General features: G+C 44.1%; 2 protein-coding genes across 2 annotated transcripts in view; one reads left to right on the top strand and one right to left on the bottom strand.

Annotated features, from left to right (window-relative positions):
• The window catches only part of T265_01667 (hypothetical protein), a gene marked incomplete at both ends in the record, with an annotated part of 28,287 nt that extends 15,138 nt beyond the window's left edge, over positions 1-13,149 (top strand). The window contains 2 exons of the mRNA XM_009165733.1: positions 4,160-4,268; positions 12,949-13,149. Coding sequence (XP_009163997.1) covers positions 4,160-4,268; positions 12,949-13,149 — 310 coding nt within the window. The remainder of the gene's footprint in view (positions 1-4,159; positions 4,269-12,948) is intronic.
• On the bottom strand, positions 9,518-11,660 carry T265_01668 (hypothetical protein; the record flags this gene model as incomplete). The annotated part of the gene is made up of 2 exons (XM_009165734.1): positions 9,518-10,914; positions 11,039-11,660. The coding sequence occupies 2 exons, from the start codon at positions 11,658-11,660 to the stop codon at positions 9,518-9,520; spliced, it is 2,019 nt and encodes a 672-aa protein (XP_009163998.1).
• Positions 13,150-27,322: the final 14,173 nt, after the last annotated feature.

Genomic DNA, 27,322 nt, shown 5'->3' with positions numbered 1-27,322 from the left:
TCGGGCTTTGATTCACGCGAGACTGTGGTAATCAACTCGTTGGGGCCAAGTGCCATGTGATTCAGGGATCCAGGGAATTGACGTCTATCACCACCCAGAAAATCACAGCCCGAAACTGGGCATAGGCACTACTTACTTGCAGTTGAGTAGATGCTTTGCGGTTGGGTAAGTCACTGGTCGGTTAACCCATTCACAAAGATTCTAAATTCTGGTGTCCCCCTCTGCCACTGAATCGAGTTAGGTATGTACTAAATTACGGAGACCATTGACCGGTAGAAGCTTGGGTAACGGCGTCTGGCGTCAAACCTCTGTCAAGCGGTAAGTAGGCGCCCTCTGAAGCGCATTAGTTGTCGCATTCCCGATTTGTAACACAGGTGGTGACAGTATAGCTAACAGTGACTCGCTTTCCAATCAAAAGTGGAAAAATCGGAGTCACTGGTACAGCGATTACAGATGGTTCGAACGTTTCGTTATTCACCGGGCGGATCGTGTCGCAACTCACAGTGGTAGCAGTTCAAGTATGAAATGCAACCGCAAGTTTTGCAGAATACTAACATTCTTCTCGGAAGAATCTACAACTATGACTGTGTTGTAGACAACTTTGAAGGTATGTTGTGTTGAGTGATGCTACCTGAGTGATTTAGGAACCTGATGCAATTTATTCTGTCACGTTGACAGTCTAGTTACTAGAGTTGGAAAACCTCAAGGAATAAGAGAAAAAAAACCAGATGAAGATCGGCTATATTGCAGATAAAACAATGGAAGAAAGAGCGCGCAGCTCATCTGGCTACAACAGAGAGAAAAGGAAATCTCAGTGGAATTGTTCGTTAGGACCTGACCGTCCTAACTAACGTCTCAAACTATTTCTACTCTAAAAATCAGGAGATAGGGTGCCTTCGGTAGTTTCGAAAGAAACACGGTCTCGTCACTCACTCTAATTTGCTACAAGGAAACAAGTGGGAACTTTATTGGCGTGACAACTCAACTAGCCAAGTTCCATAACATATATTTCGAGTTTATTGATGCTTTTTCATGTATGATGAGTTCATCGGACCACGCTGCTGAGCAAAGATGTGCGGTCATGTGTCTATTTTAGCGTACACGAACTCTTAATTGGTTCCACTCTTTGAATGTGTTTTTGTGAAAGGTTACCCATAATAATTGGAGGCCAGTTAGTCCAGTCTATGTAGAATAGACAGACACGCGTGTATCAGCTTTCAGAATTTCGGTCAGCTACCAGCGCTATGTTTTTCAATCACGTGAAGACGGTTTGTTAGAGGGGAGCTACCACTTAAGGAGACAGTAATTTTCAAAGCGTACCGACATAGTATCAGATAACACTGTAAGCGATAGGCCACATGCTTCCGACACTTTAAGAAATATTCATCTCAAACGTTTCATGATTGTTGCAAAATACACATTCCCAATACCCATCTCTTTTGCTGGTTCCTTAAATTAAAAGGGTTTTCATCGGCCAAGGAACCATTTTAGGCAATATATGACTTTCCGAGGACACTTGAGGCCAAATTACGGGTAAACTACCGGAAACTGGCGGGAATTATTCTACAGCAATTCTATTCTAGACAAGTTCCTAACCGGTGGATGGGCAAATCACAGCAGTTCACCGGATAGAACAAGAATCCAATAATGCAGTAAACTTCGGGAATCCTAGGTTGGTTTCCAGCAAACCCGTTTGCGAGCTAATCGAACATAAGTAAACACCTTCTAGGATACACTGCTTTCTAAGCCAGTCGTCCGATATCGCGTGCATGGTGATGCCCAGCAGCACGAATATAAATAGTTGACTACTCTCCACCGGTCAGTAGTAGGATATCGTTGTTGTCTTTATTGCCATTACCTTGATAAGCGGTTCCACCCGCGTGTTATTAGTCAGCCTTCATGCATCCGTTGTTTGTTAGTTGTGCTTGCTTATGGTTATTCATGTTTATTTACTTGATTATACTCAGCAAAAATTGATCAAATATCCACTGGGGTTTTTGTCCACGAACGAACACAGATTCTGACGCGGTCTGCTGTCAAAGCGTTTAATTCTCCTGTGGGGACTGCCTGGGACTCATTTGCTTTTCAGGTGGTTAGAAGGTCCACGTAAGATATTTGCCTGATTTGTAATAAAATGACCATATTCATCCATCTATGAATATTATTCCTTGGTCTACGTTATTATTGTTTGGCTTTATCTGATAGTTGAGTGCCACATGACTTCTCGATGGTTTAAAATAAAGGATTGCACTTACTAAGCAGGTCATGCATGTATAGCGCCAAAAAAGGCACTTCAGGAAAAACAAATGATTTTAGCCCAATAGGGAATACTGACCAGTTGAGTAGACAGTAGGAACTCTAAACGTCATACTACTGCTGGACACCAAGGGGACAACACGGACTATGCTCGACGTGGTACTAAGCTGGGTGCAGATACTGAGTGTCGTTGTGGTTTGTTCATGAGCAGTGTGTTTATTCCTTTTATTGAAGGTGTCTAAGTCACTGTCAATGATCTGATTTCATGGTTTGTTTGTCCAGCTGGTTGGAATCGGACTACTCGTGAGTAGTCAGATAATTGTGCCGAATTTCGAGGAGCCTGATGGGCATCTTCTCGTCCGATGTCCACAGTCTTCGTCCCAATCCTAAGAAACCGTCAGACTCCGTCGTGCCCATGCGTCTGATGGTTCACGTCCTAAAAATCGATATTTGCCTTACGGGTATCCAGACGAATGAGTAACCTTGCTCATTTCATGGATAAATGGGCAGAATTATTGCGACTGCTGTGTTTACGTTGCCCACATGTGTCCGCCTGCGACATACTCATCAAAAGGTGAACATAAACATAGGAGATTACGCTGAATCTTTTGTTTACGCGAAGGTCTGCGACAATGCTTAAGCTCGAATTGTTGCTCAATTATGACAGAAACCTCAAGACTTAATCGATCCCAAGGAGGCCGAAAACGGGAGTTGACAGTTGAAGAGTTTTTACTTGCTTTATTAGTAGTATCGTACATCTACGGTATTAAGCCAGAAAACGTACACAACCAACAGCCCTGGTATGCACATGTAGACGGATTCTGTGTGGATTTGACGTGTACATTGGATATGTAGTGGTGTTGCTTGTCCTGCGTGGCTTGGTGGCAGAAGGCATTGAGCGAGTTGGCCGAATGAGATAACCGTCCTGGTGTTTTTTGACATCCTAAGAGGAACATCAAGTTCACTTAATTTTAACTTGTAATCTTGAAGACCTTTGTGTGTGAAATGATTATGAACTCATTTCTCATCTCAGGGAAGTCCAAAAGGGGATAACTATGGCTGCATTTGTGAACCGGATGAACTCGACCACAGTAGAGGTGAAATGATTTCTTATGGCAGATTTCAGGAAAGACCTAAACCAGGACTCACGCGATTAATGGACAGTGACTTGGTCGTCAATGCGATATACAGGGATATTTCCTTCCTTCGCTGCCTATTCTTGTTGTATTCACATAATGGGACTCCTGGCGGGTCCTCTACCTCTGCGTATTACCTCAGTGATACGAAATCACGTCTGCTACAACAACCGAGGTGCACAAAGACCACCTCATGTTGCATTTGGTAAAATATTCACGATATCGTAGTATGTTTTCCCGGAGAGACAAACCACCCTTTTATCTTCAATATCTTCTCTGCTGAAGCACCAGACTCTCCTGTGCAGCACATTTGTTTTGAAGGAAATTCAGTTGGACTATATGCGTTTTTGTTTGTAACTAAATTCACTTTACTGCTGCGATGCATTCGGATTCAAGTACAACTCTGGGAGACTGAGCCTACCTGATGAGCCTCGAGAAGAGCGATCTTGGGCTGTCGAAGAGTCTTCAGCAACCTTATGGGCAGTGAACTACACAAGGGCAAAACGGTTGTGGACTGTCGACAGGTTATCAGCAAACTTGTGAGTAGTGAATTCCACCCAGGAAAGAAGAAAGATATATTGGTTTTACTAGAGGTTGCATTGTTATATGAATGGTACACAGCCTCTCAAAGTTTGCCAGAAGTGCCTCCGTACAGAATGAAGCCGTAACGCATGACGAAATGTTCTAGGCAGAGTTCCTCGCTCATGACCAGAACTTTCCTTATCCAGCCCTATTCACCGAATAAATTTTTCGAGTTTGCCTTACAGAGAGCACAGGGCAATTGCAGATCCAGTTGAAAAGTCAACTGGGACGAACAGGGAGCTTTATACCTCTGAGAAACCTGAGTCAATGCGCGCATCCTCAGTCCTTCGTCCGGTGGGTGAGCACATGACATTTTCCTCTATAGAAGAGCTCCCGCGTTTCTCAGAATCGTTTGTTGTTTCAGCACAAATTCGCACCGATTCATTGGGAACTACTGTCAACTATAAGGATAAAACAGCCCTTGAGAAAAAGGGGTACTGCTTAGTTCATTGTTAGGACTGTTCCTGAAAGTGTAGTTTCCGATAAAGGACAAATTTCTGGTCAAACCCTTCATAGGATTCCCAAAATGGGAACCCCAGACTTGTACCTGCCCCTGAGGATTTCCAGTTTCAAAATAAATTACGAAATCCAAAAACATTTAGCTATGAAAATGCAACGACAACGTTAGCGTGAAACATGGCACAGAGTCGTGAACTGCAAAGGTTGGCTTATATACTTCGGAGAAAATAAATCCTCTGTAGCATAGCGTAGCACAGACAATTTCAGGGGTTTCAAGAGTGACCGAAACACAGTTGGTTGTTCGACTTGGGCGAACGGTCGACTGATCGTGGATAACAAGGACAGGCAAAGTCCAGAGACGCTATACTTGCTACAGACAACGATGGTGTTCAGTCGTTTTCTGTCAGTCTGCCACAAACAACAAAGTGAATCCTACATCCTTGTGGTAGTTTTCGCGCCTTTGTTCCCCTTTGTACTATGCTGTAGTTAGTCCGCTTGACACTCAGTCTATAGTACCAGAGTAACCGAGAGATGGTCTACTGGCCTTCCAGATTACGGTTTCTTGATCGTTGGAGTACTCTGAGCTGATCGTCGCTGTGTCTTGGTTAAACCCTTGAGCCAGAGGTTTTGCTGGAGTGCTTAGTCTTTCGTGTGTCCAGGCTTGGACGTCCTGACAATGTCTAAACCCATCCACGAACTGTACAAATACCAGTACTTTCACGCACAATGACCGTCACGTGATTGAATCAGCCGAGTCTCCTGATCAGCACAGCGGATAAGCAAAAACAGACCACCATTGATCCCTCCCATCTTTACTCACTACTTACGTTTACACTCATTCCTATTCTATTTCAGAATCATTCTTCTGTGGCTTCCAATCATACTTATGTCAGTTAGGCTTGTACCTACGAAGCTGACCAATAGCGTGCCACGGCTCCAACCTACCTCGTCGCATCTGCTCTTCAGACTTCGTTCCCCTGTGTTTTTTATCGCAACCTTCAGCACGTGAAGACTTGAGCGAATCGGTCACCATGCTGCTTGAGCAAGCACCTTGAAGCTTCAACAACAGACATTTGCTGAGTATCCAAAAGGTGAATACTATGGTTTTCGAGAATACGGCAGCTTGGCTATCAAGACACAATCTCCTACAAACTTCAGCTGATTCATTAGTTTCTGCGGTGGTTTGATCTTCAGCTCCAAAGTCAACAATTCCCTCCTAGAGCAAATCTCCTTAAACAGCTGCGTTTGTACCGCTAGTTTATCGAATTCCATAAAAGACCGCTCGAGCTGAAATATTATCCGCTCTTCGAGAAACACACTCATTGGTAAATAAATCTGGTTTTCACGAGAGACTCAGATGAATCTCGTATATGATATTCCACAACTGAATGAAAATATCCTGCGATATCTCGAATATCGTGCCAACTGAAACATGAGGCGGCTTGTGTGCACCACATTCAGTTGTAGAATATCATAAACGAGAGTTTCAGTTGAGTCTGTCGTGAAAACCAAACTGATTTGCAAATGAGCGTATTTCTCGAAAACAGTCCAATTCGGGTTCAAGTAGACATAAGGTTGACGGAAACTCGGGGACTGCGCCCACCTGATGAGCCCGAGAAGGGCGAAACCGGTCGTGGGACTGTCGAAAGTTTTCAGCAACCTTGTGAGTAGTTTCCTTTATGAAAATTGTCCTTTCTTTATTTCCAACCGGGTGAAACTACAATTCGGCCTTTTATTAGGAACTATTTAATCCCCACCAGGGACAACGGTAGCTCCAGTTCCATGACTTTCGGCATTAAGCGGTCATTGGACCTCCGGATCGTCAGCGTTATTCAAGGGATTATAGTGAAACTTCGCAGTCTGTGTTATCTGTGACGTTCATACCGATTTTGGGATCGAACAGTGTTCTTGAAAACTGGGGCCCGTCAATCTCCATGTTTTTTTTCGAAAAATGCCAGTAGCAACTGCTCCCGCCATGGTGTTTAGCCTTTCTCCTATAGTGAGGCGGACACTGGCTTCACTAATATTACGGCGCATGATCCCGGCATGTGAGACATGATTTCGAAAACGTCAGGGAGGATTTAGACCATCTTCATGTCAGGCGACTGAACGATTTTTCTCGACCTCAAGGGAGCCGTCAATTCCGTGGGCAAATTGGATAGTCCACACTAATTTGGCTAACGGGGAGCATTATTAGTACCCATGTTCGCGTATTTCTAACCGGGTTATTGAGCTATCCACGTGTTTCGCTACAAATAGGGTGCTCACCAGGGTTGTCCTCTCTCCTCCGTTCAGTTGTGTCACTAGCATTGCTACGGAGTGTACTCTCCAAAAACCCATGATCACATTCGGAGATGGGTCACGAGACTTGACTTCTCCGATATGAAGAGCTCGGATATGCGACCACTGTTTTCTTCATGGCCCAGCGGCTGTCAACTGACTGAAGAATAGGGGCTCTTGTCGTGTGGGGGCATGTCGCCCTAGCAACAGTGTATCTAAGCGAATAACGATTGATCGTGTGCACTAGAGAGCAGTAGGTAAAGCTTTCCAAGTTAATGTGATTCGGACACGCACAAGATGTGCGCGACTAGCATCTGCCACTCCAACTCTATCTCATCGAGAGGTTGGCGGAGAGTGAAATAAAAGCAGTCACTGTCGAGTTGGGCGCTGTGAAATCCTCACTTTCCTCCGGGTAGAGTGATTCTCCCTGCTTGTGATTTGAAACTCACCGGAACATGACACGTAAGCGACCTCTTTGGAAAGCTTGTTGGCAGTTCCTAGGCGGACTGTCTAGCTAACTGCTGTTGGCCTTTGTGTGTTTGGCTTGTGTCTAGATGAGGTTCGCAAAGGATGCCAAATCAAACTGGTCAACTTCTGGCTCCAAGATGATGCTCAAATATGCCAGTTTCAATTGTTTGGGGAGGCCTGATACGTCTGACCTGTTACACCCAAGCAGTGCATGTTCTCCAGGTATCCACTTGAGTTCTAGTAGACACAGACAGTTTATCTATCCATCAAGATTCACCTGTTAATCCTTCCTGAAGTTCAGTGGACAGTCATATCCCTCATATATATTTGGCTCAGTTCACGATCTGAAACAATTCGGCTATGTTAGTGGGTTATCGTCGAATGTATCGGTGTGCTTCGCGCCTGTCGAATACAACTCAAGAGCAGTTGTTGACTGACTTAATAAACCGGCTTTAATAGCGTTCGGCAATCCGTCAGCATGCAACTTGATCCCACATTGGTTTTGTGTTTGTCAGGTCGAAATCAATCAGAAACTTGATGAATCGTTGCCGTAAACGCTTATCTTGGGACCTTGAATCGCAGCGGGAAATGAAACAAAAACGATGACAAATAAGGTTTGCGCAGACAGCATGCGTGGCTGGAATTCACCCGAATCTATCGTTTATGATATCCCATAAAGTGGAGAAACAGTACAGGGATCACCTCATGTTTTAGTTCCAACGGTATTCAGGATGACGAAGTACGAAGGCGAAGGTGGGCCATCCAGGGTCTTCGTCGAATTTATGAGTATCAGTGAACGACGGGTGACCTTTTGTATAATACTACAGACACAATTTACTTGACAGCCATAAGCACAGGTGTTCAACACCCTACGAATTAAGTTCATGGCGGTATTGGCTGAATGTTAGTCTGCTATGCCAAACTAACTATTACCAGAAACGCGGACTGCGTCGCTGTATGAACAACCAGCAGTTTAATATGCAATCCGCGACAGACTTATAGGAACACCGTAACAGATTGGGATCGTTTTTTGGTAGAACTTGAAAGACACTGTGAAGGACGCAGCAAAAGTGTACAGCAACATGTCTTGAAGCATTACGTTTTGGCATAGAACATTGACTGACGGAAGAACTCATCAAGGATACCCTCATTGCACCGAAATATCGAGAAGTGCTTACTCATGTGCCCTAACAATTTCACCAAAGTGTCTCCCCTCTAGTTTCAACTAGAGTTTGAAGGACGTTCGAAGTGGCACTTCCCCGTAACCGGACACCCAACACCTTACCTTTGGTGAGGATCCAATTTAGTCGGCCAGGTACCTTTATGAGACAGAACAAAAGCCAGTTCTTTGTGAAGATGTAAGCCATTGTGTTGTATAACCGAAATATTTACCCCATCCTTCTGTTTGTCAGGGTGAGTGACAGTGGGAATGTCCCATGTTTAGATGGGCGGCCCCGGGTGCTTTCGTCCAACCGTAATTCACAGATTTCTATCGTGAGTTTAGTGAAGGCTGGTAGATGATGGCGGGATTTGCAAAATATTTATCTGAACAGTTCACCAATCGCCCAAATGCAATTAACCTGGTCAACAAGCACCAAACTTTAGTTTCGCTTTACTAGAGTTCCTCAGCAGTTCCAACCTGTGGTCACTTCGGGAGTTCCACCCCGGGCCTATAGTAGTCAACATTCATGTTCAGCAACTCAGCGGTCGGTCGAAGCCACAAGACAGTGTTTTCGCGAGAAAATTCCTGAGAAAGAATATCACAAACAGGGGATTGAGCTGAGTTTACTGTTACAAACAAATGTAGTTTACCGTGTGCTTTTTGTCCTCAAGTAGGGTTGCAAATACGTCGAAGTGCTTGTAGCTCGAGCGTGTTTACTGGTTGATGTGTTCTTCGAGCATGACAATCATGTAGGCAATACTTCTTGACCAGTTTAGAAGAAACCATTCGTCAGAGATGGGTAATCAGAAGGTCGCGCACCCAGTCACGGACCTTGCCTTTCCGTATGCACGATGTCTAATTCAGTCCGGATTAGATAGCTTTCAAATCTCCGTCTCTCTTAAACCAAGTTAGCCATTTTGTGATACCTGGTGATTTAAAATGACTCCATTCCATCTATTATGAATGGTGGATGTCCTCATCGATTTTTTTCCCGGTAGAGCTCCCTTTCAATTTACTTTGGATTCTATGTATCCTCACCAAAGCGATGTATATTAAACATGTTGAGTAAAATAGTTGTCATGCTCAAAAATGTGTTTATTCCACTTTTTGTATCGTTAGAAAAATGAAGAGTAATTTGATGAAGTATAGCCTAACCAGAACCAGAATGGTGTGGTTAGTCAGTAATGTCTGAATCCTCACTTGCATTGTCGGTCCACAGAGAAACTGCCTGATTGTCTGAGGTGGACACCACGGATGTTTGTTCAAGATCCACTGGACCCACTTCGTCTACTTTTTCCACACAGCTCTTGTTCTGTTGGCCAGGAGATTCCACAGCTTGGAGGTTTACAGTGAAGCGCTTCACAAACGAGCGCTTACGTGATTCTACTATATCTTTTAAACTTTCATCAAATGTGACTTGACGCTTCTCGTGTGAAACGATAGTCACCTTTCTTGTTGAGCGCATGTTGTCCACAAACTCGTTCGTCAAATCATTCAAAGATTGCACACTGCGGGATACCCGACGGATCTCCTCGCCATGTAATTGGTTAGTCGTATTGCACCTACCGTTCGCCATGGAGGACGTATCACGTGAACGTGAACTTTGGTGTTCAGACCATGAAAACTGTGGAACAAGTCCAGATAAGGACACGGAGGATTGGAAGGCATGCATATATTTGTTTCGTAACGTTGGTGGAATCTCTTCAAGAAAAACTTCCATTTTTTCCGGTTGCATTGAAGCGAAATGCAATCGTAACGCTATTCTCTCGTAGACACGCATAATTTTGTGATCATAAGTCTCTGGTTCACGCTGAAGAAGTCGGCGAATGTACTTTTCGTCAAGCCGCTTGAAAAGGTCACGAACCACATTGCGACCTTTTGAATCGGTTATGATTTCAATTCCAGCCAGGGTTTCATCAATTACACTGCCATTTAGCACACTGAACAAGCTTAGTTGCCGCTTGGCTTGCATTCGAATTTTTAACAGCTTTACCAGAGGCTTCAAGGTCATACCCATGAACCCAACGGTGAACAGGATGATGAACAGTGTTGCAGTGATCATCACACGTCGACTGTACGCTCCATGATCACCCAGGTGTTCCGGAGTGACCAGAACAGCCAGAGAAAAAGCAACTGCTCCACGTAATCCCCCATAGACTAAAACTAACTGTTTTGTGATGGAAATGTTTGTGTTGTCGACATTCACCGCGTTTACTATTGCGGTAATCGAGAAGACAACAATAGCACGTGCAACCAGACAAAGCACAAGACTCCACAGCATAAAGCCGGCATGCCATTCGAGGTTATCACTCAACACCTCGACGCCGAGAAACAGGAAAATCACCGATTCACTAACTTCCGCGACCAGCTTTGTCAGTTTGTGCACCAAAGTGACAGATTTACTGTCCAAGTTGTGGAATGCGTAGGCGGCCTGAACTAGACCACATCCGATTATTGAAATAATCCCAGACCAGCCGACACAGTCACCCATGATGTAGGAGAAGTAAGCCAGCAGAATGAGAGTAAATGCGTTCAGATGGCTTTTTATTCGCGTGATGGCAGTCCACCAAGCTGACCGTGAAGAAACAAGCCGATCCAACAGCAATTTGTTGCCCCGTCACATCGTCCGTCCCTGCGAAGGCGGACATGATTTCATATAAAACCACAGTGATTGCATCGTTGAACAAAGACTCACCGAATACAATGTAATAAAGACTGAGTTCCACTCCAATATCTTGAAAGATAGCCAACACAGCAACCGGATCCACTGCTACGACAAGTGAACTGAACAGAAGCATTCCCTTCAAATCGAATCGTTCTTTGTCACTGCCCAGTGCACCGCTCATCAGTAGCCCATACATTGCAAAACCGATTAGTAGAAAATTCATAATTGTGCCTAACACGGCGAATATGAGTACGACACCGAGATATTCTCCAAATGTTCGATTGTACAGAGAGTAGGAAGCTTCGAGTACGATGGGTGGAAGAAGATAGATGAAAAATAATTCGGGAGTCAATCGCCATTCGGCGCCTTCAAAAGTGCCCGATCTGATCCCATACCGGACGATCGCACCAAAGACGATTCCCAGCAGGATGAGTACCAACGATTCCGGGACATAGTGAGCCACATAGGGAATACGATGAAAACCTATTTTGATCAAAATCATAACCAGGAGAAAGAGTACCACAGTGATGTGAACACGGAATTCGTGAAACTCCCATTTTGCTGCCACAATCGATGATGTGCCTGATGATGAAGCCTCTACTGATCCAGCATAGAGTAGCAGGATGAATTGTAGCCACAAGTGGCTAACCATTGTTACTGGATCAACATTCCGCTGCGTATGTGGTCACAAAAATGCGGTGTGATCAGTGGTTACCTACGTGCATTACCTAAGTAAGTATTTGGTGTGGGTGATAGACCAGTGTTCATAAGTCAACTCTGATTGGACAGCCTAGTGTAAGTCTTATACGCTGCTATCTGTATGGAGTTCAGCATACGTAACTGAATGTATAGTGTATGTATACAAAGAGTATTATGTTGGGGGAACCAAAAATGACCAGACTGGGAATAATTCACCCAAGAAATTTAAGAGGAAAATGTCAAAACTTGTAGAAAATGTAGTGGATCGTTATCGATTCGATAATTTTTAAACTTTTCCGATCAGCTGTTTAGATTCATCGTATGGAAGTCACGCGTCATGCACGATACCTGTTGGGTTACCTGCTTGGGAAGTCCTGAGAGGAGGGTCGGTCGACTGACGCCACCAGGGCACTCAGCGAGTGGCCCTTCGAAAGTCTCCGTAGACTACTCACATGGCCTCAGCCTGAGTATTATGGATCGAGGTTGGAGCTACCAACATCCCTAGAGGGGGTCAGAAACTAGTTTTGAACTCAGATATGTTAACAAACCTCAAGGTGTGTGATGTCCAGAGCCTGAGAGCATCAAATGAGTTTAGCCTGATGTATTCGAAAGTGGGTTGAGCAGGGGGATCGTCTACAGTTATTTGTGAGAGTTGTCTTGTTTCTTTCATCATAAAATGTCAAGATTTTTAACAGTGACTACTAAGACGTTATGTTATCTGCTCCGAATGAGGGGAAGTCACACTCCTTAGACCTTCAGGAAAGTAAATAACAGCTTGAATTCGTGAGATTAACTCAGGAAAACGGTTTGCCAGATCCGTAGATTCAGCTAAGGTTCAGGAAGGTCAAACTTATGGCTGAGTAGTAAAGCACCAGTATACAGACACTGTATTAAAAAATCTAGGATGATCAAGACATCAGGTGACATCTGAAGATGAGAAGAATTCACAAAACTGAATCAGCGCTTTTCTGTTTTCAGCCCAGTTTTCGAGACCACAAATATGCACGGAAAAAGACAAAAGGGCAAAACGTCATGGCTATACGGGAACTGTAAAAGCCTACGATAGCTTCAGTGACCAGCCGATTTGGACCGGACCCAATGTGTTTTTTTAGATTGTGCTAATGAATTACATCGTTTTGGACAGCCAAGTCAACAATGCACCAATACATCAACCCAGAAATGAATGCGTCTAAAAGAACGTCATAATTATGGACTCGAATTTGACATTATTCCTTCTAAAGGAGTTCCTTCTAGCGCTTGACTACAATGAGATTTCTGGAGTCTCTGAACACGAGAAGGAGTGGGTAAATGCTGGCTCAACTTCTACTCTTCACCCATTCGTCTGTTCGACCTTTAAAAATACGACACTGTCTAGGCTTGGACAACCAGGGAGTACTCCACCCCCTTCTTCGAGTGGTTGCTACACGCCAAAGGGATCTTAGAACTAAACGCCAGAACAGGAGGACGACCGTTCAAACGAGAGTGGTGTGACTATGAGCAAAATGCCTATCCCGCAAAGCCCCAAAACTGCAACCAAAAATTTGCCCAGTCGGTTTCAAGCATGCGTCACGCCACCCGACTGGGAAGTCCTGACTGGCGGGCGGATCGATCGTCATCGTTCGATAGGTCGGAAATACCAATCACATCGCTCAAGCGTGAACATGTTCATGAAAATTCAGATTCGTTCAATGTGCGTTGGTGGAGTAGTGGTTATACGCTCGCCTCGCGTGTCACGTGCTCGGATTTCAAGCCCCGGCACGGTCATTGGATATGCACTGCTGATGGGCTCTCGTAAGAGCAAAACGAGTCCATTGCTTCCCTTTGGTGTGAGCTCACCAGAATCATTAGGCCAGAACGGGAGGACGACCATTCGAGCGAGAGTGGTGTGACTATGAATAAGGGATTATCATTATTGATTTCTGCCCTTTTTCAATATAATCTTCAAATCAGTCAGATGTACTGGCTCTTTTCCAACTAAGGATTTCTTGCTGACTAGTATGTTACTAGTGTAATGATGTATACTACTAAACCACAGTAGGCTACTTGATAACTCCACACTGAAGGGCGTTCTTCTTCTCACTGTCACATGGCGATTTTCAAATATTCGCGGTATTAGTCAAGGTCTACCTACTGCTCGTCTACTATAGATGACCTGATTTGAGTATCTTACACACTACTCCACCAACGCAATTTGGACGCATGTGAATTTTCACGTCCGAGCAGGTGAACATGTTCACACTTGAGCGATGTGTGCCCGACCCATCGAACAACGACCCAGTAATTGTCCTGGTTGTGACGATCGATCGACTCGCCAGTCAGGACATCCAAGTCAGACAGTCCACACGTCAGTTCGGCGATTCCCTCGCGGCCCCATGGTTCACAAGATAGGCCCGACGGTGGTTATCGCAGAAGTCATAAAAGAAAGGTCAAAAATGCTCCTCAGTCACTCTGGTTGAAACCACCTTTGAGGTCATGGTAAGCCGTGTCCCAGCTTGGATACAGTCACCGCGACTATGGTCTCATGTAGCCCGTGGCGATTTTTTTCCGAATTGTAATCAATAGCAGTCTCTATTATTAGTGAACTACACTCATTTGTAAACCAATTTGGTTTTGCGGGAGACTCAACTGGAACCCAGCTGAATTTCCCGCAAGAAGAAACTATTTTGCAGATGAGGTATTTCGCTAATTTGGTGCAATGTGGGCTCAAGAAAAGCATAAGGTTGATCGAAAATCGGGAACTGCGCCTATCTGATGAGCCCCACCAAGGGTGAAACCGGTTGTTGGCTGTCGAGGAATTTTCAACAACCTTATGAGTAGTGTGTTACGTCTATACAAGTTTGTGTTACTGTTACTTCAATGTTTCCTTTGCTATCATGACATTGCTGTACGCACACAATAATTTGTGGAATTCCAAGTTATTTTCTTACACCAAACGGACCTGCTTGTTCCTCTTTACCTTGTCTTTTTTCTTGAAGAATTTGCCGAATTTTAGTCAGACCTGTGCGCCGTTCCATATGGCAACTCTGTGACCTATTCAGGCATGTGAGCTATCGATCGCACTGTGATGAAAACGATTTTGTCAAGATAAGTCAATGCTGCCGCGCTGATCACACACTCCGATGGTGACATAGTTTTGTGGCCTGTTACCAATGGATTCACCAGTGCGGTCGGATGGAGTTTACTATGGCTGGTGAAATTTCTCTGGACCACAAGATCTCGACCAGTTTACACCAACTTCACCAAATTAGTGACCATCACGATGAGGGAACGATATCTACGGATATGACTTGCATGGCTGGCCGCAGAGTAGACGCTACGGAGGATGCCATAATGCAGTGCCTTTCCGTTAGCAGAAGTGTACAAAAACTAGTGTCCTGCGTGATGTTTCTGGATACTTTTGATCGATGGTGAGGAACGGCAATGATTCGATCTCGATTCATCTCTTATCGTCATAACCAAACAGCTGCCCGGTAGGAATTCGAAGCTTCTTTCTTAATTTTCTTGTGTGGGCATCCCTGATGAATTGGATATGACGTGTAAACTGATGTTGACGAACATAATGTTGTGAAATCCAAGGTAAGTGGAAAGTATTCAGCTATAGAGGAAGTTAAAACAGTGTGATTGAAGATTAGACAAGACGGTGTTGTGTCGCGAATTTGCGATGTCTAAATACGTCTAATATCAAGGACAAAGTGTGTCTGATGGGGAACCAGAATCACCTACATCCCGCTTATAGGAGGCTTCCCACGTAAGTGATACCCTGGCTATCATTCCCGTTCATTTGACTGAAGTCAGCACGGGATTCGCCTGACTTCCGTCCAGCAAGTTAGTATCTTGTTTCTCCCATTACCAGTAAAGAGGTCCTAATGTGGCTTCTAAAAGAGACCAGCTACGTCCAAAGACCCACGAGATTGTGACACACGCTTTTAGAAAATGTACGGGGATTTGGTATATTTTCATAAAGGAAACTACTCATAAGGTTGCTGAAAACTCTTCGACAGCCCACTACCGGTTTCGCCCTTCTTGGGGCTCATCAGGTAGGAGCAGTCCCCGAGATTCCGAATGGGACTGTTTTTGAGAAATACACTCATTTGCAAATCAATTTGGTTTTCACGAGAGACTCAACTGATTCCTCGTTTATGATAGTCTACAACTGAATGTGCTGAAAAGCGAACTCATGAGCGGAATGACACGCCTAGTGGGGCTATGTGCAACTGGGTAACCTTTTCACTGATTGTTCTCTTCTTATTTTCATTTCCGCTTATAGGTTGCTTATTTCTTGGACCTCGCAAACACATGTCTGAATATCACTCCAGCAGCATTCATGCATCCCAGCAGATCTTCCTCATCAGGGAAAGATATCTGATCAGACAGCCAGGGAATAGCACACCAGAATCGGTGAGCATAAGCGTTCCATTAATAGACCATAGAGAAACGTAGATGAGTACCGGGCGTTACTAAAAGATTCGGCACTGGCAGGGCGTGCACTAGACTTTGGGCATAGGATAGATCTAGAAAATGTGGAAATCCTGAGACGGGGTTTAAGATCCACAGCGACTGGTGGCCTAGGCGGTGGAAATCGCCATGCATCCTAGCGTGAATAGAATAGAGGGGGTAAGACTTGCAAACAGGAGGAGCTGTCTTAGATCAGCCGATATGACACCAGGCAGTGTGCAGTCATCAGCGAAATAGTCTGGGTCCAAGTAGAATAAAATCCAATTGACCACCCCACCCCCATCCCCAAACAAATTGTCGCAGCACCCTTTGACGAACACAGGTGAACGAAATCTGTGAACGACTCCAAGAAGAATTTTCCATTAAGGTGTCCTAGACTGAAAAATCAAGGACGAAAAAGCTGGGTTCAACATGTAGACAAATCCTTCCTCCTAACCAACCTATCGTAAATGTTAGTCATCCCCACTAACCAGCAAACAGGAGCATCATACTGAACTCTCAGCACTGATCAAGTCGGCTAGTCATAAGAAATCTCACGGATTTGTTTCCTGACTCAACCTACTAGCTTACTCACTTGGCCTGACGAAGCTTTTGTGTCAAAAGCGAAACGTTGCCCAGCAATAAATCCACCGACTGTTTACCAAACCCCTCTGAAATATGATCTTCCTTTATATAACACCATTCAGCTGGTCGTGTAACTATAGTGTGACTGTAGACCGAAATATTGGTGTTTCATCCTCCCATCAGAATAAAAAACACCATAAAAGTAGTCATTTTCCAAAAACTCAGAGATTTCTGAACCCCCTGACCTTCCGGTAAGTGTTTGAACACAACCGTTCGGTCACACGAGGGGCTGGACAGCAGTCTGATTAACTTTCACTTAGTCAGCATCGCCCATCCTCCAGTCAGAGAGACCACATCACGTGGTCACGTGTCGATTGACTGGTTCCTCGAGTGACGATTTCTCAGCTATGGGTTTTACTCATCCGAACTTGTTCTTTCTCTGGGAGACTTCGTCGGACACCCTGCACTCACCAGTGATTTTACAACCTACCAAATGGAAGTCAAGACGGCTGTAGTTTAACGGTACAAGGCGACATTTTCGAATCCACGTCCGAGCAATAGGAACATTGATTTCCGATAAGCGCAACAAAAGTAGTGTGTGCTGTGTAACTGTGTGATTTATGAATCTGTGTTTGTAACACATTCAGTTTGGTTTTCACCATTTTCTNNNTCTGTAGCACATTCAGTTTGGTTTTCACCATTTTCTCTCGTGATCTTACATCTGGCATTCAATTTCATCGTTTTGTTGACTAAACACCTGGAATCATTGAAAAAACTGGGGCAAGTCTTGGTTCCACAACATAAAGCGCCATTCCAAATGTCATACAGACTGTGTCACAAAGATGCCAATGAATTCTACAAGAAGTCTGCCATCAACTGCTGAAGGGACACTCTTCAGTGAGGTTTTCTACCTTTTTGACGGGCGTCGATCCCAAGTCCGGGCAGACCAAGTAATGACGTGTTGGACTAGAATATCTCCCTCATTCTGCGAACTCTTCAATGAGTTCAATACCAAAAGTATTCCCGCTGTTTCAACGAATTTGCTGCCATCTGAAACCACTTATTGCAAATCGAGTAAAATTCAGTTTTCTTAATGTTGCTGTTACTTCAAGGGTGGGGCTTGCAAACTGTGGAGAATCAAACGGTAACAAAGAGGATCCCTATGGATCCTATACCCTAGTAAATATGGCAAACGCGTTGTGCACAAATCAACGGTTCATCGTGAACACATGATGTAATGTTCAACAGTTTGTTTGCCGAAAAATTTATAGCTCGTCAACAACATCGTTATTTTCAGCTGGTAAGCACAGATCTCGAGAATGGAATGAAGTCGCCTACGAGAAGATGGTTGGGGAAACGATCACATAGCTTGGTATCTGAAGGATGGAAGGACTAGTAGGTGATCGTATCTAGAAGGTCTGCGCAAGCTTTCCTATGTCGTTCTTCAAAGGTTGCAACGCAGAAATCGGGGAGTACGTTACTGTTGGAGAACTGTGTTCTTAAACGGCTTCTGGTGACAATAAAGTCAATTGTCAATCGTTCACAAAAGACATCTGGTGCGCAGTACAATATTATAGATAGAATAGTGGCAAAAATGAAAGAATTGATTGCAGAAAAGGAAATTTGTAGAGCAGAAAGCCGCTTGATAAAAACTCATTCACTGTTTACGTGATCGTGTGGGGGACAGAGCAGATGGAGAATATACCTCGAGTTATTTGTTGAACTCTATTTGTTTAAAATAGCAACCAACTATCGATGATATTTGGGGACAGTAGGTATTATAGCTCATTCGAATGTTGGTTACACTGAACTGGAAGCAAGTCTCAACAAACCAACTTGTATTCAGACTGAGAGTAGTTGTATGCGATCAAAACAGAAATCCTCTTGGAAGAGTAGCTCAGGGACAAGCCCTTTTAGCGGCAGTATCGCTGGCATTTTGTGCTACAGTGCCTGAGCCGTCAACAAGCAAGCAGTCAAACGTGGAACAGAAAAGTGACAAGACGGTTTCCTAAGACGCAACATAATTGATCGCAATCAAGGGTGATGCTTTGCGATCCCTATTTGCATACTATGTAGGCTGAGTGAAATAACCGTGAGTGGTAGAGTAGATCAATGCATGTTGCTCTCAAGATGATTAAGCCTCGGTCAAGCTGTAATCAGTTCAAACAATGTGAACATATCTTCTTCGGTCGTCCGGAGCTCCCACAATTGAGTGCTTTGGACAGTCAACTGCGTCTGCTGTCGGTCCTTTGCTTTTATCGGGAAACTGGTATGTATCTCTAGAAGGTGTTACGTAAGGGTTACAAGAACCAGCGTTCCACTAGACGGGAGCGCATAAATTGGGACAGGTTATGCGCACTGTTAGCAGCACGACTGAGGACACTGCAAACGGAAGTGGAACACTCCGCGTCACAATGTTTTAAAAACAAAGGCAGCAGCATGTTGTCAAGTCTGTGGGCTTTAGTTGCAGTCTCTTGTGTACATCGTCGGTGGACACAATCTTAGCCGCACACATTCTGGTAAAATAAATATATCCGCTTTGAATGTTTCGAAGAAATTAAGTTTTTGACCAATCTATTCCTTCGTGAGAGTCTCCTTCTGACCCAAGAGGGCCTACCAAACCCAAAGATGGTTTATTTCAGAAGTCTACGCCCCAACTATGGGCAGAATATGGTGCTGTTATTGCCTCGTCCCCATAGTTCTGTTGGCTTTCCCTATGGCGACAGTTTCTTGAATGAATGTGATATGAAACGACAGGATTTTTGAGGGGACAACATCATTCACAGAAGATCTGTGGCTAACTTGATAGTTTTGCAGCGTGTCATAGTCTGTCTCCCCTAATGTCACCTCGAATTTTACTAATATATGCCCTGGTATGAATCGAGGGTCCGTCGCCGTCTTTCGAGAATATCTAGGCGGAGATCCTGGTCATAGGATGTTTAGAAATCAGCAAAGTGTAAGTAAACGGACTTTGGACAAATAGTTTTCTGTGGAGTTGAGAATTTCGGAGGTTTGACGAAACGGTTTTTTTGAGAGCAACTTTGTCAGACTAATCGAAGTTCTACCAAGTGTATGCTGATGTTGTCAATTTTGAAGCGTGTGTATGTTAAAGTATGACAACTCCAAAAGAATGCGACATTCTCTGTTTACCAGATTCCAGCGCGCCTGCGAATGATTCAGCGTTTTTGAGTGAAGGTTTACCCGGTATGGTGTCTACTCGGAAATCGGTCAAGAAAAGCTTCGTTTCACTCTTAGAAAATTTCATTGGACGTGGTCACTGTTTTTTATTGGTGTACAAACAGTTGTCCCGAGCGCCTTTCCTAATCCTGCTTTGGGTTTTTGAATTCACCCGATTTTGACTGGTTCAGCTCCCGATTAGCTCATCATAGCTTGGGTCGTGCCTTCGTTTTTTTGTTTACACTATCCCGACTGTTCATCTACTGCTCATCTGAAAAATGAGGCAGCCTGGTTCAGCACGATCAGTTTTTCCAGCTGATTCCCTCGTCAAAACCAAAGTGACGTGCAACTGAGTGTATTTGCCAAATGAAGGTTGTTGTTTAAATGAAGTTGGTTTCCGTTGGCCTTCAACCATACACTGTGGGCTGATTGGTCGGTATGCCTTGAACCGCATTTGGACAGGTAATGATTGATCGTGTGACTTGCTGCCATCTCCGCATTGCCTTCTAACCCTACACTCTTCCTACAGAATGAAAGCTCGACTGGAACACCTGGATAGCTTCACTGTATGCAACCTGCAAGTGGCCTCTTTGGAAAGAAAAATGTCCCTCAAGTCACCAGGTTTTTTTTCTTTCCACTTCAAGCCAGATCAAATGATGTTATCTGTATGATTGAAGGTGCTGTGTCTTGTCTCAGCTTATGTCATTACTCAGTCGACATTCGTAGCCTAATGATTAGGTGCTCAACTCCCAACTGGGTTTTGAACACCCTAAAGATCCGTTAGGTGCTCACTGTTGATGATTCTTAACGAGAGGAAAGAGGATGGAAGCCCAGTTGAAAAACTATAGATCTCCCTAACCAGATATTGGACCACAACAGTAGTGCCTCACTATGTATGAGCACTCGGATCCTCGGAGCTAGGCTCTGGAATGATACGCCACAAGTGTGAGCTATAGTGAAATCCAATCTGGCATACTTGACGTCACAGAATCCAGTTGGGATGTGTCTCACTCTGAACTGGCTAACAGAATGCTTTGGAATATCTTCGAAACACCATCAACGTTGAGTGATACTTCCAGCTTCAACTTTAACTTCGAATGTATCAAGTTTGAGGTAGGAATTTCAAAGCTCCATAAGTTTTGAAACTGATGGCTTGTTCACCAAACTCCACTGAATGCATTCAATGGTTTCGCATCACTCCAATAATTCTTCTGACGGTTGGTGGAGCGCGAAGTCGTTGGAGGGTGAGTTCCGAACGAAGTCCGTAATTGTCGAACAAACACGTGAAACTTTTGCACACGCAGTGTTTATATCGATTGACGAACGTCATGCCCCTCGTTGGCAGTCTTTCAGGGCAGTTTATGTGAAAATACCGAGGTTAGCTGTTCCTGATGTGGCTTTGTTTGTGTTTGGAAGTTCGGTTTGGGAGCGCGTTGTGTTCAAAAGTGCACAAAAAGGTCAATGAATACAGGTGTCAACTAAGCCACTTTTCACACCCTCTCAACTCAACACATTCATGAGAAGTCTCTTCTGCTCACCTCTCCATGTATGTGGTTTGTACAGGAAGCAGACTGACTCGAACTTATCAGTCAACACTCCTCGTGTGCACAGTAGACTAAATTCATTCTAGGGATATTTCAGATTATTTCAAGGACCGGTGGGAGATGGTCAGACGAGAAACGGACAAATCATTGAAGGTCAGGGTGCAATCTCAATACAATATGGGTACCAAGTTATCAGGAAGCTCAGATTCCTGAAAGTAACCCCAAAACGCGCGGAGCCTACTGAGACCCTAAAACTTCACCAAAATCTCAAAAGGAAAGCCGGCAAGCATCCAGGCCAGTCAATCACTCAATCATTTCAGCGAAATCCGATGAGTATTCATGCACACCACAGAAGGACGACCGAATGTGATTAGTGTTCAGGCATGTCATGGAAGCACGAGTGATGTTGATGGGTGTTCACTAGACGATTATCAGACAGCATGGATCAATGTCAGATAATGCCCTTTAAATAGCGTGTGGTCGTTGTAACCTTCGCTCTTGCAATCTCACGCACTCACTTGCTTGTTCGGAATATAGCTGTTGTGTTCCCTTCTGTGAGTCTTTTTTTCCGGCAGTAGGCACTGGAGCGGGTCAGCAGCAGATACCACAGATTGGCGAATCAGCAGATATAACACAAGTCAACAAAAGTTGTGCTACGTGGGCAGACTGGGTTGTTGGAACGCTCCAGCAATAGTTAAGAAAGTGGACGTGAGCTCTATACGACCAGTATGCACACGAAAGTAGGATGATCGCCCCCACTCAATGATACATTTGGCTAACTCACTGAGAGACCTTCGATATCATCTCAAGAGGCTACCGTACTCATCATCATCATCATCATCATCATCATCATCATCATCATCATCATCATCATCATCATCATCATCATCATCATCATCATCATCATCATCGACAGCATGACATCATCATCATCATCGTCACGGCGCCATCAGCTCAACCATCATCAAAGACAGCAGAAACAGTGTTGACACTGATGCTTCACTACCTACCTTATAGTGAAAAGAAGAAAAAAGAGTGGGTGAGGGAGGAGACCTGGTACTGGCTTATCGGAAGCATTCTTTGGTACCTACTCCTCCAGGTACTCGATCAGACATTACGGAGGAAAAATCACAGCACGAGCAATACTGACATCGATCAACTGCCATTACATACAATGTCTCCATCTTTGCGCAAGCGGGGATACGGTAATTTCATCCTGGAAGACGGATTGTACTAAGAATACTCTAGCTGATTGTATTCTCTTTTACACCCTTTCTTCCATGTTATACGTTCACCGCCCGTAAGTTTGCGCTATTTTGAAACCGGCACGAAATCACCTATCTGCACAGCGATTGCCAAGGACTAACTTACCATGCAAAACGTTCGTAGCCTGAAACCGGTCGATAAGGTTGGTGACTGGATATCAGAGTTAACAAGTGCGCTGCACAATGAACTTTATACATTTGTCATTTTCCAAGTAAAATAAGGTCAGCATGTCTGCTGAAAGAATGAACAGGAAGTAAGCAACTGAAGGGGAGTTTTTTTTAAAGTTCCTTCGAACTCCAACGATTCTGCACTCAAGGTTTCGTCCTGTAGGGGTAGTTAACCTCTGCCCTCAGAAATCTCCGGTGCGACTTGAACGTGCAGTAGGTGAATTTAGACGGGTCACTATAGGCTGATTCTCAATGTGATCAACTTTCATTTAAGCAGGATAAAGCACTACTCATTTTTTAATCAGGCACAACATACCAAACCGTCATGTGTTGACTGGGTCCTAGGGTGATGACTTCTCCGTTGGACGATGCACAAGTTGTGTGAATCATTCCTCCTCACGAGCTACTTATATTTTGTTGATAATAATGGGGATTTTTCTGGTCGGGATTCTCCCGACTCAGGATGAGTTACTATTACTGTCAAACATGTTATGATGCCAGGGAAAGGCGGGCCAGATAACCCAATTGTAAATGTGTTCCCCTTTTGGCTATCCGAAGAATGACCAAGTGGTGTTTAAACAATCGCGTGGAGTGATTAGCTTGGTCCACAGGATGGTTCGCGTTCCCCGAGCAGTCATGTTGGCGTTGTGCCCGGTCAGACCTTTCCTCATTGAATTTGGATCGACAAAATCGAATACATAATGAAAAGAGTGAGTCATTCATCAATGAGTTTTCAAACGAATCCTTAACGATGACACATCAAGCGTGCCAGCGGGGTGTTGGATGTTAGAATTTTGACTGTATCTCTTTGGTCGCATACTGGAAATCTGTTTACAACATAAACAGGGATAAAAAACAGCTGGACAGAGTCAGCCACTCACATATGGTTCGCTGACCCAAGGCAAGACTTTCCTTGCATACAACTTCGGTCCGCAATGCTTAAACGAACTCGCCGCACCTAATGCAGGAAACTTTGTGTCTACACTGCGTTTTTTTGCATCAATCACTTGGCTTGTGGAAAGAATGTGTTCGATAAACTACGGGACAGGTTTCCAATTTCATTTCATAGTCCATTGGTTGATAGGTGAATAAAACTGACCCAAGTGGTGAGACAAGCAAGCTAAGAGACGTTCGCATAAACCCCGATCTGTCTGGCTGCAGCAGTAAACAAATTGGAATGCAACGCGTGAGGCAGTGACGTTGGGTGCATCAGGCGTTCCGCCTCAAATTTCAAAAATAAGGGCTAACAAGTTAGGTGGATATGTACGGTTGATGAGGGTCAGTCGTTTGTTCAGCATAGCTGTTGTCGAACGATTTTTCCTACCGGCTGACAGAAAAAAGTTTTGTTACTTTCTGCGAATGACTGAGTTGAAATTGGAAAGCTTATCTCATCAATCGCTTAGCGTATTCCCACTACAGGTCATATGGTACTCAGAATCTGATTCCTCAGTGTCGAGACCACTGTTGGTTAAGTAGCGTGAACTGAGTTAAACAAAAAACAGCCATCTGCCTCGGTGTAACGAACCCGACGTGACTGATCTCAAACCTGGTTGCCCGCGGAAGTCTGTGTGTCGAACCATTCGCGCAAATTTTGCCAAGTACTCTCCTCGGGTGTCCCACCATTTCATTTTGCTTAGGTTAGTAGCAAGAAGCTGGAAAGTGCCATTTACATCAACCTAATCGGAAAAATACCAATACCAAATTTGTGTATGACTCAAGAAAAACGCCTCTCTAGAAAAAGTAATGATGTTGAGGTGTAAGAACCAGTCCATGATAACCATCAGCCTTAATTTACAGGTTCAAAAGAGTGTGTCCCGAATATAGGAACACCTGAGCAGTCTACTGTCATCGTAAAAAGACAGGTGTCAAACTGAGAGGGCAATGCAGTCAGATCAGTCAGTGATATGTTGGTAAACAACCTGGTAAGCAAAGATTGTGAATATCATTCAAGGGAAAATATCTGACCTGAAAGTTGGCGAGAGCAACCTCTACTCTGAGATCTTCAACCCAGTGTTCTTGCACACCATTCTAGACTTGAAAACTACACCAATAATCCGCTGAACTCTCTTGTCGCCGGTGCAACACCTGTCTTGACTGCAGTGACAGGTTCAACCACTCACATCAGTCCAGCTTAAGGACACGGTATTGTGAAGCTCCGTCACACTTCTAGTTTGCGTACAAGCAAATGTCTTATTGCAAGTAAAATATCTGTACATAATAAGTGTAATTCAAACAGAACAGCTTTACGAACCAATTCGAACAAAAACCGGTGACTTTGTTACCTCATTTTCCGCACACCCATTTGTCGATATTTACACAAGCTTTGAGTGGAATCGCTCATGCGTGACATGTTTGATCAAAAGTGTGGCGTTACATACCCTGGAGAGTACGGTTAATCAGGGTATTGAGTAGTTTCACACAGACAAACTTAGCTAGCTGTGCAGTACCTATCAAAACTAAATCAGACTGTGCCGGCAGTGAGAGTGCGTAGACCAGAAAGGCTCTAGTATGGACATCGATCAACTTGCGACAGATTAAACCAATCTCTCCGAAACTTTGGTGTTTCAGAGATCATGGCCTTGTCAGAAGATGCACCCCCCTAGGGACAGCGATTTCGAGCAAAATCGACGTTGTGTCTAGGTGGATGGCTTTTCGAAGGTCTCCAAGTGCTTTAGCTAAAAGAATCATGGTTAATAACGAAGTCAGTCTACGTAAAACTATTAAAGTCCTAAAACAAACCATTTTCAATCATTAAGAGCATTCATATTGCTTTCTGAATAGTCGTTATTACATAAGAGTTGATCATATCTGAGTCGCATTCATGGTACACGTCGTAATATAGAAATAGCCTTGTAGTACTAGGACACTATACATACATAGAGGTATAGTATGCAAGGAAGGCGCATAAATCGTAAAAATCCGTAGATAAAAGCCGTTCGTTCCTGAAGATATCTGAAGACAAAGGGCAGCTTGCATTACTCACAAGGTTGCTGAAGATTCTTCGGTAGCCAACAATCTGAAAATTTTCAGCAACCTTATGAGTACATTAGTACCATATGAGTGCATCACAAATATACATGCATATATACATGTATCATACCAAATTTGTTTGCAAATGAGTGCACTTCGCTAAGGACAATTTAATTTATTTCAAGGACAGGTAGACCCATCTGTTCGCCAGTTGGATATTGCATTGTAGCGGAAATGTAAGGATTCTACAAGGAGCAGAGAGTTTTACCTCTGAAATCGGTCATTAGATAGGGACATTTTTGCACATTCTAAGTCAAGGTATCATGAGTGAAAGTCGACGAATTTTCAGCAACCCTATGAGTAGGGCATTACGAATATACATGTCTCGCGATAGCTCGATTATCGTAGCGACTGAAACGTCACATTCAGTTGCCTGAGAACATCACAAACGAGAGATTCATCTGGGTCCCAGGTGAGTCTTTCGCAAAGCCAAATCAGCTTTCAACTGAGTGTATTTCGCTGACGGTAAAACTACTTTCCTGAGATATACTTGGGAGCAGACGATATCAAAGTATAACCGGTGTTTCTGGGTACAAAGTGCAACTAGCCTGTTTATGGCAGTGTTGCAGCATAGCAAAATCAAGATCAGCAAGAACACTTGGAACGAAAATCTAGATGTACATCTAATTTTTGGCAGATATCCAGAAATGAAACCATGGGAAATTCGTGCAATCGACAAACAAACCAACACAGGCTTTCAGAGATGGAGCATTCATTTTCTTAGATCAGCGAATGGGACCAAAGTTTAGTAGCATTTAAATCATCTCTTTGAGAAACGAAAACACGCTCTACGTCATTATTCCAAATTAATTTTTGTTTCAGGGAGTAGGGAGGATCGGAGGAAATTGAAACGACCTCCTGTTCGGGCATCACGGTGGGTGGCTGACAGAAATTCGATGTTTTCATTTAGTTACTTGAAAGCTACAAGTAGTGTGAAGCCACTGTGTGACGTTGAGACACTACCCTCAAGATACAGCTGAAGCTCCAGAAGCAATGCTGCCAATTAGCATACTAGAGATTCCACAGCGACTGGTGACCGAGGCGGTGAAAATCGCCAAGCATCCCAGTGTGAATAGAATAGAGGGGGTAGAACATGCAAACGTGTGGAGCGCGGTCTTAGATCAGCCGAGATGACACGAGGCGGTGCGCAGTTATCAGCGAAATCACCTGAGTCTCAAAGTACAAAAGTACAAGTAGCGTTAGATCCAATTGACCACCCCACCCCCATCCCCAAACCAATTGTCCCAGCACCCTTGGACGAACACAGGTGAACGAAATCTGTGAACGACCCCAAGAGGAATTTTCCATTAGGGTGTCCTAGACTGAAGAAGCAAGGATGAAAAATCCGGATTCATCATGAAGACAAATCCACCCTCCCCCCAACCAACCTTTCGTATATGTTAGTCATTCCC

Source organism: Opisthorchis viverrini (assembly GCF_000715545.1).
Source record: "Opisthorchis viverrini unplaced genomic scaffold opera_v5_18, whole genome shotgun sequence".
Lineage (NCBI taxonomy): Eukaryota > Metazoa > Platyhelminthes > Trematoda > Opisthorchiida > Opisthorchiidae > Opisthorchis > Opisthorchis viverrini.
This window is presented reverse-complemented; position numbering and strand designations above follow the sequence as displayed.